The sequence below is a fragment of the Scyliorhinus canicula genome, chromosome 2 (assembly GCF_902713615.1).
Source record: "Scyliorhinus canicula chromosome 2, sScyCan1.1, whole genome shotgun sequence".
Classification (NCBI taxonomy): domain Eukaryota; kingdom Metazoa; phylum Chordata; class Chondrichthyes; order Carcharhiniformes; family Scyliorhinidae; genus Scyliorhinus; species Scyliorhinus canicula.
Window position 1 is genome coordinate 85,338,436 of NC_052147.1, and position 15,904 is coordinate 85,354,339.

The following is a 15,904-nucleotide window of genomic DNA, read 5'->3' on the forward strand; positions in this document are numbered from 1 at the left end:
GCTCTGCCCATGGTCCCTCCCACTACCGGAAGTATAATGTGCTGCAGCCGTGTGAGCCTGCCCTCAGTTCTTCTGGTCGCAGGCAGGCTCAGTTGTAAGTCTATTAAAACCACAGTTTACTTCCAATCGTGTCTCGAGTGAATTGATGGTCACATCAATTTAATAGACTTAGAAACTTTAAGAAAACTACTATGGAATCAACCCTCAAACCTGATCGACTTGAACTCGACCCGCAAGCTGCAGTGGCGAAGGAAATCTTCCTAAACTGGCTTCAGTGTTTCAAGGCCTACCTGGCTGCATCGACCACCTCCGAGACTACAGAAGAGCAGAAACTCAGCCTACTGCACACGCACAGGTGAGCCAGCCATCGCATCTCTACGCAACTCAACTGTACCGACTCGTATACCGAGGCCCTCGCTATGCTCAACCGATTCTACGTGCGGCCAGTAAACAAGGTCTACACGTGGCACATTTTCACTACCCGCCGCCAGCGCCCCGCAGAGTCGCTAGAGGACTTCCTGCGCAACGTAAAAGCCCTTGCTCGGGACTGCAACTTTCTGGCTGTAACTGCCTCCCAGCATATGGAACTCACTGTCCGTGATGTGTACGTTGCGGGGGTCCGGTCTAACTATGGGCGCCAGCAACTACTCGAAAAAGGGGCCCATAACTTGGAGGACACGGTAGCGCTAGCTACCACTATGGAGGTCGCGTTTCAAAGTCTCAACTCATTCCCCGCAAACCAAGCGACCCCATCGTGGACCCCCGACCAGCGACTGCCCCAGGCCTGCGCCGCGCAGCCACCCACCCACTATGGAGCGCCAGCGTGCCATTTTTGTGGCCAGCCCCAACACCCACGGTAGCACTGCCCGGCCCGCAACGCGACCTGCAGCAGCTGCGGTCGAAAAGGACATTATGCCAAAGTATGCCTGGCGAAATTAAAACCCTCTAACTCCCCCGCAGTCCAGAACAATCGCTCCCCCAACTCGCAGGCCCCGCAACATTGCAGCGTGTCTGCCGACTCCGCCTCCGCCCGACATGTGCGACTCATGGGGGCCGCCATTTTGGCAATCCTCCCCCACGCGGTCAGCCATGTGCGAGTCATGGGGGCCGCCATCTTGGGTGCCATCTTCCTCGCTGCCCGCCACGTGCGACCCACGGGGGTGGCCATCCTGGACGCCATCTTCTTCATCGCCCGCCACGTGCGATCAATGGGGGCCGCCATCTTGGGCGCCATCTTCCTCGCTGCCCACCACGTGCGACCCACGGGGGTGGCCATCCTGGACGCCATCTTCTTCATCGCCCGCCACGTGCGATCAATGGGGGCCGCCATCTTGGCCATCACCCGATGTTCACCTCGACGACTACGACCTCCGTGGACAGTCATCACGGGGCCACTCCAGCACTGCTGATCGAGCAGCCGACTACCCGCAACTCAACGCAGTCAGGTTGGACCAGTCGCGTCCGAAGCACCTCAGGAGCTCGATGATGTCCGTTCAAATCAACGGATACGGGACACCGTGCCGCTTCGACTCCGGGAGCACCGAGAGCTTTGTACATCCTGACCTGGGGCACTACCACGGGGGCTTTGCTCCCATCTTGGTTGAGGACACCGGGCCCGGTTCTCCTCCGGAAGCACGTCCGGACACACAAAATGGACCCACTAGTAGAGAGGGTACTACTGCTACACTCAAACCCACACTACGCCTTTATTGAATACCCCGACGGCCGTCAGGACACCATTTCCCTCCGGGACCTGGCGCCTGCAGGATCCAACACTACCACCACCACCGCCGATGTACCCCTCACACTACACCCCACCCAACCCCCCACACCCTGCGCCCCCACGCCTATAGGTTTCCTGCCCATGCCCCGCGCCTATAGGTTTCCTGCGCCCCCCTTCGCCCGTCGCACCGGTCAGGAACGGAGCTCGGACCGAAACACCCCCGGAGTCCACCCTCATATCCACACCGACTGTCACCACCCAGCCACCCGAAGAGGCTGCAACCCTGGTGCTCCGCCGATCCCAAAGGATGACACGGCCACCGGACCGGCTCAACCTGTAGACCTGTCATCCCCGCCGGACTTGATTTTTGTACAGGGGGTGAATGTGGTGAATGTAATTCACACTGTATAGTATTGTGTCCTTGTGGGCTCTGTCTGTGAGCCGTTGCACGGCTCTGCCCACAGGGGGAGATGAGGAGCTTGTACAGGGCTCCACCCTTGGCTCCGCCATGGCCCCATGGCCCCTCCCACTACCAGAAGTATAAAGTGCTGCAGCCGTGTGAGCCTGCCCTCAGTTCTTCTGGTGCAGGCAGGCTCAGTTGTAAGTCTATTAAAACCACAGTTTACTTCCAATCGTGTCTTGAGTGAATTGATGGTCACATCAGGAACAAATTGTGAAATTTGGGCAGCACGGTAGCACAGTGGTTAGCAAGTTTATTCACAGCTCCAGGGTCCCAGGTTTGATTCCCGGCTTGCGTCATTGTCTGTGCGGAGTCTGTCCTTGCAAGACAGTCATTAACTCATCATATGACTGGTGTGCTAAATTCTGCAGCAACATGAATGTTTTCCTCCCAACTGAGCTGAGAAAGGTCGCATTACTCCGGTCTGCTTGGCGTCTGATTGGCGTGAAGGAATGACTGGAATCTTTTCTCATAAGAGTTCCATGTCTCCTCCTCCTTATCAAACGTGTCCTTTTCTTTGGATTGCAGCTCCCTGATCTGTGTTGCTCAGCCTTCAGTCTGTCTTCACTGCCATTTATTTTCTCTCTGTTTAAAGCAGAAAAACCTGCAGCGCAGAAGCACAGTAGCTGTTTCTGTGCCCTGCTACTAATTCCCGGGGAGTAGGTTGCAGTCACAGCCCCATATTTTCACATTCTCATGCCCGTTTCAGTGCCTCATATGCAGTCTCCGCAGCTCGACCCACAACAGTGGTAAGAATATTGAAAACTTTAACCCTCCTTTTGAAGTAAGGCCCCAGTAATGCACAGTTGTCCGATAGTTTTTTAAAAACCCTTTCACTTGCACTGGTGGCTGTTGCGATCGACTGGATGATTCGCTGACGTCCCACTACCATTTGCACGGGATCCAAATATTTACTTGAGAGTTGTTTTAACTTACCACAATTATGATTTCTCCTTGGAAGTCAACGATATTTCTCCCGACCTCAGTCCCGATTGTGTATGGGCCTGGATCTCCGGCATTGATTCCTTCTGCCTCAGAAAATCGTCGTCAAAAGTTGTTTTTCTCCAGTCTTTTGTTTACGGCCTGTGGTGAATGTGATTCACACTATATATAGTTGCCAATATCACTCCATGTATATATGTTCGTTATCTACCCATTGTAAGTGCAGTTGCACTATCCGACCACCAGGGGGAGTCGCTCTGGGAGTACGCGAGAGTTTGTATTGGGCTCCTCCCTTGGCTCCGCCCAGGACTCCTCCCCCTGGGACCGATGTATAAAGATCAGTGCCTTAGAGCCAGCCTGCCATTTCACCTGAAGTTCAACGACGAATAGGCTGGCTCTATTGTAAGTGTATTAAAGCCTCTGTTCAGGTCCAACTACACGTGTTCGCTAAATTGATGGTTCCATCACGGCCCAAATCTCTTTTGTTATGATCTTTGTTGCAGCCTCAAAGAGAGTGTCACACGTTGAGTTTGTATAACATGGTGCAAGGGTTTTACTTACAAGATGCTGCTCAAACAGGGTACAACGGTGAACTCCACAAAAACCTGCTAAAACATCACTGTAACATGTGACATTACACCAGCCAATGGTGTTACACTGATACATAACAACCATCTTCCCAGGACAGCTTGGGATGGACAATGAATGTCGACCCTGCCAGCGACACCAGTTTTGAAAGAAGACCAGCTCCGTGCGGTGTTGTCTGGTTGCGTTGTACAGGTGTTAGTCATGGCTCAAAGGATAGCACTCCTCTCCCAATCAGAAGGACATGGGTTCAAGTCCCACTCCAGCGACTTGAGCACATAGTCCGTGCAGCAGAACAAGAACAAAGAAAGGTACAGCACATGAACAGGCCCTTTGGCCCTCCAAGCCTGCACCGGCCATGCTGCCCATCTAACCTAAAACTTTCGACACTTCCAAGACGTCCTTTAAATATCATTACCATACCTGCTTCCATCACCTCCTCTGGCAGCGAGTTCCAGGCACCCACTACCCTCCATGTAAAAAATCTTCCCTCACTCATCTCCTCTAAACTTTGCCCCTCGTACCTTAAACCTACCTAGTAATTGACTCTTCCACCCTGGGAAAAAGCTTCTGACTATCCACTCTGTCCATGCCCCTCATAAGTTTGAGGGAGTACTGTATTGCCACCACCTTTTGGATAAGACGTTAAACAAAGGTCCTGGCTTCCATTCCAGGTGGATGTGAAAGATCCTGTCACACTATTTGAGAAGATGAGCAGGGGAATCCTCCCAGTGACCTGACCAATATGACGAAAACAGATTATCCAGTCATCATTTATTCTTGCTGTGCACAAATTGTCTTTCATGTTTCCTACATTCTCACAGTGACTGTAGTCACTTCAAAGCACGGTAGCAGAGTGGTTACCACTGTTGCTTCACAGCGCCAGGGTACCAGGTTCGATTCCCAGCTTGGGTCACTGTCTGTGTGGAGTTTGCACGTTCTCCCCGTGTCTGCGTGGGTTTCCTCCGGGAGCTCCGGTTTCCTCCTACAGTCCCGAATGATGCGCTTGTTCAGTGAATTGGACATTCTAAATTCTCCCTCTGTGTACCTGAACAGGCGTTGGAGTGTGACAACCCGGGGCTTTTCACAGTAACTTCATTGCAGTGTTAATGTAAGCCTATTTGTGACAATAAAGATTATTAAAATACAATTCTTCAGTATTTGTGAAATGCTTTGGAACATGGGGAAAAGAGCATTAGAAATATAAATCTTTCTTTCTAAATTTGATTAGTCGACTTTGCATCATCAAAGAGAATGGAGTTTTCATTCCAGTGTGCTGCTACTTGGCAACTGGTTAATTATTTTCTCTCCAAATTTCAGAACGATATTCTCCAAACTATCTGCCGGAACTCACTGAGACGGACGTTCTTCCTGTTCCCTCAGAACGAAATGAGTGGAGCCTCTCGAGATTTTACCACTCCAGCTCGGAATTGGATTCTCCTGCTACTGGATCACTTCCTGACACATCAAGGCCGGAGCAGTCACGGCTGCAACTGATTGGTCCAGACACTCGAGACTGTAACACGGAACCTTACGGTTGCTGTCCAGATGGTTATGCCCCAGCAAGTGGACCAGGAGGGGAGGGCTGCCCTTCAATCTCATGCTACAAAAGCAGGTAAGGAAAAGAGTGGCTCCCTTTAATAGCCATTGTCCCAACCCTCTCTGCAATCTCATAAGTCAGGAAGTTGTTGGTTCGAGATCAACTCCAGCGACTTGAGCACATAATCTAGACTGAGACTCCAGTGAGTACTGAGGGGGTGCTGCACTGACAGAGGTGCTGGTTTTCAGGTGAGATGTCAAACAGACACTCTCAAATGAATGACAAAGATCCCAGGACACTATATGAAGAAGAATAGGGTGCGGGATTATCCAGTAATGGGGCTATGACCCCATGCCCACGGAAAAACGCGCACAAATCACTCCGGACTTTCCTGAAGAAAGTCCGGAGCGATTCACTTACCTGGAGGGGGCTAGCAGGGCCCCGGAGTGCTCCGCGCAGCTCCGGCTGCCGATACGGAGCCCTGTACTTTTGGTCTGGGATCCGTGCATGCGCACGCGGTAGCCTTCGGCGGATTCCCATGGATCGGTGGCCCCCGATTGATAGACTGGCCGTCCTTCAGTCTGAGGCTGTGCCCTTGGGTTTTTCCTACAAGTGTCATAAACAGAAAAACAACTGTAGAATTTGTACTGGTCCTTCACTGAGTGAAAATGTTGGGGAAATTGCTCAAGATGACAGGGTGTATACGTGGGTCAACAAAGCCAAGAGTTGCCAACTCTGATTAGACACATTCCTGGAGATGCCACCACATGTGGCATACAATGGAATACAATGTTGACAAATGTGAGGTTATCCATTTTGGTAGGAATAACAGCAAACGGGATTATTATTTAAACGATAAAATATTAAAGCATGCCGCTGTTCAGAGAGACTTGGGTGTGCTAGTGCATGAGTCACAGAAGGTTGGTTTACAAGTGCAACAGGTGATTAAGAAGGCAAATGGAATGTTGTCCTTCATTGCTAGAGGGATGGAGTTTAAGACTAGGGAGGTTATGTTGCAATTGTATAAGGTGTTAGTGCGGCCACACCTGGAGTATTGTGTTCAGTTTCGGTCTCCTTACTTGAGAAAGGACGTACTGGCACTGGAGGGTGTGCAGAAGAGATTCACTAGGTTAATCCCAGAGCTGAAGGGGTTGGATTATGAGGCGAGGTTGAGTAGACTGGGACTGTACTCGTTGGAATTTAGAAGGATGAGGGGGGATCTTATAGAAACATTTAAAATTATGAAGGGAATAGATAGGATAGATGCGGGCAGGTTGTTTCCACTGGCGGGTGACAGCAGAACTAGGGGGCATAGCCTCAAAATAAGGGGAAGTAGATTTAGGACTGAGTTTAGGAGGAACTTCTTCACCCAAAGGGTTGTGAATCTATGGAATTCCTTGCCCAGTGAAGCAGTTGAGGCTCCTTCATTACATGTTTTTAAGGTAAAGATAGATAGTTTTTTGAAGAATAAAGGGATTAAGGGTTATGGTGTTCGGGCCGGAAAGTGGAGCTGAGTCCACAAAAGATCAGCCATGATCTAATTGAATGGCGGAGCAGGCTCGAGGGGCCAGATGGCCTACTCCTGCTCCTAGTTCTTATGTTCTTATGTTCTTATGTCTCCGATTGCCCCATCCCCATCTCTCTCCATTGGTCAGCCAATATGTCCATCAATCAGAAACTAAACCGACTCTTCATTATATAATCAGATGATTCTTGACAAACATATTTTCCTTCGCTGATTTATTTTTATAGCTAGTTGTTATTTTTCCCATATTACCTGCAGTTGTGTCCTAGATATAGAATCCGTACAGTGCAGAAGGAGGCCATTCGATTCATCGTGTCTGCACCAACCCTTCAAAACACCGCCCCTGCCCACCACCCTATCCCCAAAACCCTGTACCTTCACCTAACCTGCACATCTTTGGACTTTGGGAGGAAACTGGAGGAAACACGTGCAGATACGGGAAAATGTCCAGAGATGTGGAGGGATTGCACGGTGGCCCAGTGGTTAGCACTGCTGCCTCACAGCACCAGGGACCCGGGTTCAATTCCAACTGTCTGAGTGGAGTTTGTACGTTCTCCCTGTGTCTGCGTGGATTTCCTTCAGGTGCTCCGGTTTTCTCCCACAGTCATGTGCAGGTTAGGTGAATGGCCATGATAAAATTGCTCCTTAATGTCAAATGATATACAGGCTAGCTGGAGTTACGGGTGAGTGGGTCTAGGTAGGTGCTCTTTCAGAGGGTCGGTGGAGACTCAAAAGGCCTCCTTCTGCGCTGTAGGAATTCTATGGTTCTATGTTCAGGTTAGCTGGCTTGGCCATGCCAAATTTCCCCTTTAGTGTCCAAAGATATGCTGGTTGGGGGGGTTACGGGATAGGGCGGGTGATTGGGCCTAGGTAGGGAGGCTCATTTGGGGTGTCGGTGTAGACGCGATTGGCTGTCTCATTTTGCACTGCAAGGGCAAACTCCATAGAACATACAACAGTACAGCACAGAACAGGCCCTTCGGCCCTCGATGTTACGCCGAGCAAGAAAATCCATCAGGACGTCCCCAATAAGTGCATTTCAGAAGGGACGTCCCAAGAATAAAGAAGCAGCAGGATACAAATCACAGCACAGGACCTCGCCTAGTCTGTCACACTCTGACACTCAGCCCACAGGATAGTGATTTTCTTTTTTTTTAGAAAATATTTTATTGAAGCATTTGTAATTTTCGCAATTTAACATATTGACATTTCTAAAACAACCGCGCGGATCGACGCACGAAATACCCCCTAATATAACAGCAAACAATAGACCACATACCCCACTTCTCCTGCCCTATCCCCAATTACCCGTATACTAAATTCCCTGTCCTTATTTAACATTACCATGCTTCCTGTTTTCCTTCCCCCCCCCTTTTTTCCCTTTCCCCACTTACTGCTGACATTCAGTTTTGGGGAGAGCGGACATCCCTGCCTTGTCCCCCGACAAAGACTAAATTATTCTGACTGAACTCGCCATGCCATGAGGGCCTGGTATAGTAGCCGGAACCATTCCACAAATCCCTGCCCAAACCCAAACCTGCCTAAAATATCCCATCGATACGTCCACTCCACTCGGTCGAAAGCCTTTTCCGCGTCCATGGCAACTACCACCTCAGCCTCGCGCCCCTCCGCTGGCATCATAATTACATTAAGAAGCCGTCTAATGTTGGATGTTAGAAGCCTGCCCTTTACAAATTCTGTCTGATCCTCCCCAATTATCTCCAGGACACAATCCTCTATTCGAGTGGCCAGGATCTTTGCCAATAATTTGGCATCTACATTCGAGAGGGTGATTGGCCTGTACGATCCACAGCTCTGGATGAGAGAAATTGATGCCTGTGATAACATTGGGGGGAGTACTCCCAGCTCCTTGGACTTGTTGAAAGCCTTAACCAGGAGCGGCCCCAGTAAACCCAGAGAACTTCTTATAAAATTCCACTGGGAACCCATCAGGTCCCGGGGCTTTACCCGATTGCATCGCCCACAATCCATCTATCACCTCCCCAAGCCCAATCGGGCCCCTCTGGGCCTCCACCAGCTCCTCATTTACCTTTGGGAACTCTAGCCTCCCCAGGAATTGATTCATGCCCTCCTCCCCAACCGGGGGTTCTGACTCGTATAACTGGCTATAAAATTCCCGGAACACTTCATTCACCACCCCCCGGGTCCGTCAACATCTTCCCCCTCAAATCCTTTATTTTCCCTATTTCTCTCGCCACCTCTTGTTTCCTCAGCTGATGTTCCAGCATCCTGCTAGCTTTCTCCTCATGTTCATATATTGCACCTTTTACCCTCCTCAGCTGACCCTCCGCCTTACCTGTGGAAAGGAACCCAAACTCCATTTGAAGTCAAACTTCTTAGAGATGGCGAGGGAAATTGCAAATGCACTAGTGATAATTTACCAAAATTCACTGGACTCTGGGGTGGTCCCGGCGGATTGGAAATTAGCAAACGTGACACCACTGTTTAAAAAAGGAGGTAGGCAGAAAGCGGGTAATTATAGGCCAGTTAACTTAACTTCGGTAGTAGGGAAGATGCTGGAATCTATCAAAGAAGAAATAGCGAGGCATCTGGATGGAAATTGTCCCATTGGGCAGACGCAGCATGGGTTCATAAAGGGCAGGTCGTGCCTAACTAATTTAGTAGCATTTTTTGAGGACATTACCAGTGCGGTAGATAACGGGGAGCCAATGGATGTGGTACATCTGGATTTCCAGAAAGCCTTTGACAAAGTGCCACACAAAAGGTTGCTGCATACAATAAATATTTATGGTATTAAGGGTAAGTAGTAGCATGGATAGAGGATTGGTTAATTCATAGAAAGCAAAGAGTGGGGATTAATGGGGGTTTCTCTGGTTGGCAATCAGTAGCTAGTGGTGTCCCTCAGGGATCAGTGTTGGGCCCACAATTGTTCACAATTTACATAGATGATTTGGAGTTGGGGACCAAAGGCAATGTGTCCAAATTTGCAGACAACACTAAGATAAGTGGTAAAGCAAAAAGGGCAGAGGATACTGGAAGTCTGCAGAGGGATTTGGAGCGATTAAGTGAATGGGCTAGGATCTGGCAGATGGAATACAATGTTGACAAATGTGATGTTATCCATTTTGGTAGGAATAACAGCAAAAGGGATTATTATTTAAATGATAAAATATTAAAACATGCTACTGTGCAGAGAGACCTGGGTGTGCTAGTGCATGAGTCGCAAAAAGTTGGTTTACAGGTGCAACAGGTGATTAAGAAGGCAAATGGAATTTTGTCCTTCATTGCTAGAGGGATAGAGTTTGAGACTATGAAATGAGAATGAAAATCGCTTATTGTCACGAGTAGGCTTCAATTAAGTTACTGTGAAAAGTACCTAGTCGCCACATTCCGGCGCCTGTTCGGGGAGGCTGTTACGGGAATCGAACCGTACTGCTGGCCTGCTTGGTCTGCTTTCAAAGCCAGTGATTTAGCCCTGTGCTAAACAGCCCCATAACCTATGGAGGTTATGCTGTAATTGTATACGGTGTTAGTGAGGCCACACCAGGAGCATTGTGTGCAGTTTTCGTCTCCTTACCTGAGAAAGGACGTACTGGCACTGGAGGCTGTGCAGAGAAGATTCACTAGGTTAATCCCAGAACTGAAGGGGTTGGATTACGAGGAGAGGTTGAGTAGACTGGGATTGTACTCGTTGGAATTTAGGATGAGGGGTTATCTTATAGAAACATAAAATTAAGATGGGAATAGATAGGATAGATGCGGGCAGGTTGTTGCCACTGGCGGGTGAAAGCAGAACTAGGGGGAATAGCCTCAAAATAAGGGGAAGTAGATTTAGGACTCAGATTCGGAGGAACTTCTTCACCCAAAGGGTTGTGAATCTATGGAATTTCTTGCCCAGTGAAGCAGTTGAGGCTCCTTCATTAAATGTTTTTAAGATAAAGATAGATAGTTTTTTGAAGAATAAAGGGATTAAGGTGTTCAGGCGGAAAGTGGAGCTGAGTCCACAAAAGATCAGCCATGATCTCATTGAATGGCAGAGCAGGCTCGAGGGGCCAGATGGCCTACTCCTGCTCCTAGTTCTTATGTTCTAAGTCTCTGATACTCCTTCAGGAGCTCCTCATTTGGAGACTCTGAATATCTCCTGTCCACCTGCAAGACTTCTCCTACCAACCTGTCCAACTCCGACTGCTCTGTTTTATCCCTGTGGGTGCAAATCGAAATACATTCCCCTCTAATGACCGCTTTCAGTGCCTCGCAGACCACCCCAGCTGCAGTCTCTCCCATGTCATTGATCTTTATGTACCCCCGAATGGCCTCTCTCACTCGCTCACAGATCTCCTCATCCGCTAACAGCCCTGTATCTTGTCTCCACTGTGGGCGCTGGGGCATTCCCGTGCCTGCCCGTAGGTCTATCCAGTGTGGTGCATGATCTGAGACCACAATTGCTGAGTACTCGGTGTCCTCAACCCCTGCTATCCAGCACGAAGAAATCTATCCTGGAGTATGCCTTATGTTCATGGGAGTAGAATGAATATTCCTTGCTCCTTGGTCGCTCAAATCTCCACGGATCCCCCCCCCCCCCCCCCCCCCCCCCCCCACCCCATGCGCTCCACGAATCCCCGCAGTTCCTTTGCCATTGCTGATAGCTCCCCTGGCCTAGCACTCGACCGGTCCAATCTCGGGTCCAGGACCGTATTAAAGTCAACCCCCATAATCAGTCGGTGAGAGTCAAGGTCTGGGATCTTCCCCAGCACCTTCCTGATAAAAGCGACATCATCCCAGTTTGGGGCATATATATTCACCAGCACCACTGCCATTCCCTCTAGCTTCCCGCTAACCATAATAAATATGCCTCCCGGGTCTTCATCTATCCTCCCCACCTCTAATGTCACCCTTTTGTTAATCAGGATAGCCACCCCCCTTATTTTAAAGTCCAGTCCTGAATGAAACACTTGCCCGACCCATCCCTTCTTTAATCTAATTTGGTCTCCCAGCTTCAGGTGTGTCTCCTGTAACATAGCCACGTCCGCTTTTAACTGTCTCAGGTGTGCAAACACACGAGCTCTCTTAACCGGCCCGTTCAGTCCACGAACATTCCATGTAACCAGTCTGGTCGGGGGGGGTTGCTTTTGCCCCCCTCCCTGTCGGTCAACCATGACCTTTCCTAGGCCAGCTCCTAGCCTGTCTTCTGCACCTCACTTGATCCGCCCCTCGGCGGCGACTACCATCTGATCTCCATCTCCAGTTTCCTAACTGTCCCTTACCTATCAGCAGTACCCCCTCCCGCCTCCCCCCCCCCACTTTGTCTTTCCCCAGCTCTCCCCCCACTTTGCTCCCGTGAACCAGCTATCCAGCTGGCTCAGCATCTCCCACCCTCTGGCGTCAAAAAACCTGCCGACTGCCAGATTCTATCACACCTAGCAATAACACAAGCACTCAACACAGTAACAACAATCTCAAATTACACAAGAAGAGAGTAAAGAAAAAAATAAATAAAACACCAAAACCTTTATCTTCTTCCCGAACATCACAACTTAACTCACAGAATAAAAGACCGAAATTTTAAACAAGACCTAGCAAAACATAGAACTATCTTTCTCACCTCCCCGCCATCCTGTCCCTTCCCCCAAACTCAGACCACCACAGTTTGAGTTTCAAAGTCGCGACATCAGACTGCCAGGTTCTATCCCTCCCCCTTTGACCGATTCTTATCAGTCACATCACCTTCAAAGAGAATCAAACACAATAGAAGAAGCTTCAAGCAGCTCAATCAAAATTATGCATGCAAGAACCAACCATCTTTGTTACAGAGAATAAATCAAAATCAAATTACACAGGACGAGAAAAGAAAAGAGAGAAAAACATTTAAAAAAATAAAGAACCCAAATCCTTTTCTTCCCGAACACCGCAACTTAACTCTCAGAATTAAATGACTGAAATTTTAAACAAGACACCGCCTCCCTACCACTCCATCCCTTCCCTCAAACTCAGCCGACCACAGTTAGAATTTAATAGTACTTAAGCCAGATTATTGTCTTTCATGAAAGTAACTATCTGTTCCGGAGAATTTAAGTACAGCTCCCGGTTCTCGTAGGTCACCCAAAGACGCGCCAGGTATAACAGTTCAAATTTAATGTCTTTCTCAAACAGGGCAGCCTTAACTTTGTTGAAACTTGATCTCCTCTTTGAGTGTTCTGGTCCCCAGTCTTGGTACACCTGGGTCTCTGATTCTTCCCACATGTACCGTTTTGTCTGCCCCACATGTACCGTTTTGTCTGCCAGGCCCACTCTCCTTGTCGAGGAATCGATGTAACCTGACCACCATGGCCTTCGGGGGCTCACGATCCTGGGGCTTACGTACGAGCACCCTGTGCGTCCGGTCCACCTCCAGCGGCTTGTCAAACACATCGGCCCCGACCATCTCCTGCAACATCTTCCCCGCATCTGATCCCTCCTTTACCTCTGGCAACCCAATGATTCGGATATTTTGCCTGCGAGACCAGTTCTCCAAGTTTTCCACTTAATCCAGCAGTCGTTTCTGGCTGTCCTGTACAGTAGTATGCTAATTTCCAAAGCCATTGCAGTGGACTCTTCCTCTTGTTCAGTCGCCAGCTCCTGCAGCTTTAGAATCTCCTGTCCCTGCGTCGTCATTTTCTCCTCCACCCAGTCAACCACCTTCTTAATCGAGGCTATCATCTGGGTTACATCTTCTGTACAATCCTTGCGATGCCGGGCGAACTTCTCATCCAGGTACTCGACCCATTGCTCCATCGACCAGTGAGCTGGCGTAGACGAGCTTTGTCTCGTTACCATTGAGCTCGATGACCTCTGAGCCTTTCTTTCACTCATCTTTTGGTTTCTTCTTTTTCGATTCTTATTTCTACACGATTCCATAAATTGAGGGACACCTCCTTTTCCTCTCCCTTCGATCAACTTATGTTGAGAAATGTTCTGAAAAATCCGGCTGAAACACCATTAAAAAACCCACTAAGGGCGAGAGCTGCTGAATGTGCGACCGTTTACTCCATGGCCGGAACACTTCCAGGATATTGATTTTCAAAGCACGTCCGCACCACAATGGATCCTGCAGCCCTTTGAAAATTATAACCTTGGAGTTATGACAACACAGGCGGCCATTCGGCCCATTAAGTACATGCTGGCTCAGTCCCATTCCCCCATGTCGTCCTGCGGCACCTCAAGTTTATTTCCCAGAAGTGCTCGTCCAGTTTTGTTTTGAAGTCATGGATTTCCACTTGGTCTCTACCACCACTCACAGTATATTTAAAGTATGTTCTAATTCAGTGGTTCGCATAGCGAAGGGGCCCCCCTTCAGATGGTCTGTCAGAGTCCTCCATGTGCTCCATGGGCTGGTCTAAAATGCAAGTCACTGATGCACAGTATCACAGCCGAGGTAATAGGAGAAAGAGGCCTGTAACCCTCACCTCCCCAATACACGTGGCACCCCCCCCCCCGCCCCAACTAGCTCCTCTGTGCACGAGTTGTCGTTAAGTGCAAGCAACAGCAATGTCGTTTTCCAAGCAAAATGTATGCCACTGTTACAACATACAGCTCCGAGATCAAATTTTCAACAGTTATGGGGCTGAAACAAGGCAAAGAAAGCAGCTGAGTGGGTAGCTTGACATGAGACTGAAACTGAACAGTTTAGAACCGGACATCACCTCACTGGTAACTCATCAAAAGGAATTCCATTCTTCCCATTCATTCTGATGAAATCTTGCAGTAGGGAGCATAGGAGTTTGGGATGGGACCTCAGTGTCCCACGAAGTGAACTGTTTCAGAAGCATTATTCTTAATGATCAATGGTATTTGTTTGAAATGACCAGGTATGGATGCTGCCCTGATGGAGTGACGTCAGCGAGAGGAAATAACCAGGCCGGGTGCTCAAGATATTCAATTGACGATTATTATAATAGAAATGATCAACAAGTCTCTGTAAGTACGCCAGTGACTTTTTTTTTTAACCGTGACTTCTGCAAGTTATTAACACATGCTCGAAGAATTGAATAGCAAAACAGAACAGTGACAGAATTTGGACCGGTCCTTTCTTCTTATTCATTCAGCGGATGTGGGCGTCCTACCCATCCCCAATTTCTCTCGAACTGCGTGGCTTGCTGGGCCATTTCAGAGAGCAGTTCAAGAGACAGGCCAGGTAAGGATGGCAGCCATCCTTCCCTAAAGAACATTAGTGAACCAGATGGGGTTTTACGACAATGCTTTCATGATCAGCATTAAACTTTTAATTCCAGATTTTTCTTAAACTCAAATTTCACCATCTACTCTGGTGGGTTTCGAACCCAGGGCATCACCTAGGGTACGCTCACCGCATGAAAATATTTGGGCAATAATTTGTTCCCTTCCTGATATAAATTTTCCTTTTGATTGTTAAATCTCTGCTCCCCTTGCCCCAGCTCTCCAAATCACTTGACTTTTGTGACTTCCCAGCTGTATCCAGCCTTGATGTCCATTGTGTGTGAAACTGGACAGTGAATGTCTGCTGGGGGAGCATCCATCTTAACCTGTTCCCATTCTCATCACATGCTCTCTGTGGTGAATGTACATCATGTAATTCACACTGTGTAGCATTGTGTCCTTGTGGGCTCTGTCTGTGAACCGTTGCGCGTCTCTGCCCACAGGGGGAGATGAGGAGCTTGTACAGGGCTCCACCCTCGGCTCCACCCATAGCCCCTCCCACTACCGGAAGTATAAAGTGCTGCAGCCTTGTGAGTCTGCCCTCAGTTCTTCTGGTCGCAGGCAGGCTCAGTTGTAAGTCTATTAAAATCACAGTTTACTTCCTATCGTGTCTCAAGTAAATTGATGGTCACATCACTCTCTAATCACACTGGGTGCAATGACCAGGAATACGGATCCAATTGTAGCATCTTCTGTCTCCATGAACACTGCACAGACCGAGCATTGAACCTAAGGCCTTCTTGACTTCCTGTCTCAACATTGTCCAATATATCCAGCACTAGGCACATATCGTAACCCATTCCCCGATCACCATTGTGCTTGTTCGCAGCACTGACCCCTTGTCCAGAAACTCCCCAATGATAAAATTCTCATTCCATATTTTCTGATCCCTCCATGGTCTTACAAATCCCTATCCATCTAATCTCTTCCAGCCCT

The 15,904-nt window shown here is 48.8% G+C and overlaps 1 protein-coding gene across 7 annotated transcripts in view; it reads left to right on the top strand.

Annotated features, from left to right (window-relative positions):
* paplna (papilin a, proteoglycan-like sulfated glycoprotein) overlaps window positions 1–15,904 on the top strand; it is a 324,761-nt gene that overhangs the window by 241,052 nt on the left and 67,805 nt on the right. For 6 of the 7 annotated variants that reach the window (XM_038781804.1, XM_038781766.1, XM_038781758.1 and 3 more), the window contains 2 exons: window positions 5,031–5,325; window positions 14,602–14,710. In XM_038781804.1, coding sequence (XP_038637732.1) covers window positions 5,031–5,325; window positions 14,602–14,710 — 404 coding nt within the window. The remainder of the gene's footprint in view (window positions 1–5,030; window positions 5,326–14,601; window positions 14,711–15,904) is intronic. The other variant, XM_038781791.1, reaches the window with a different exon arrangement.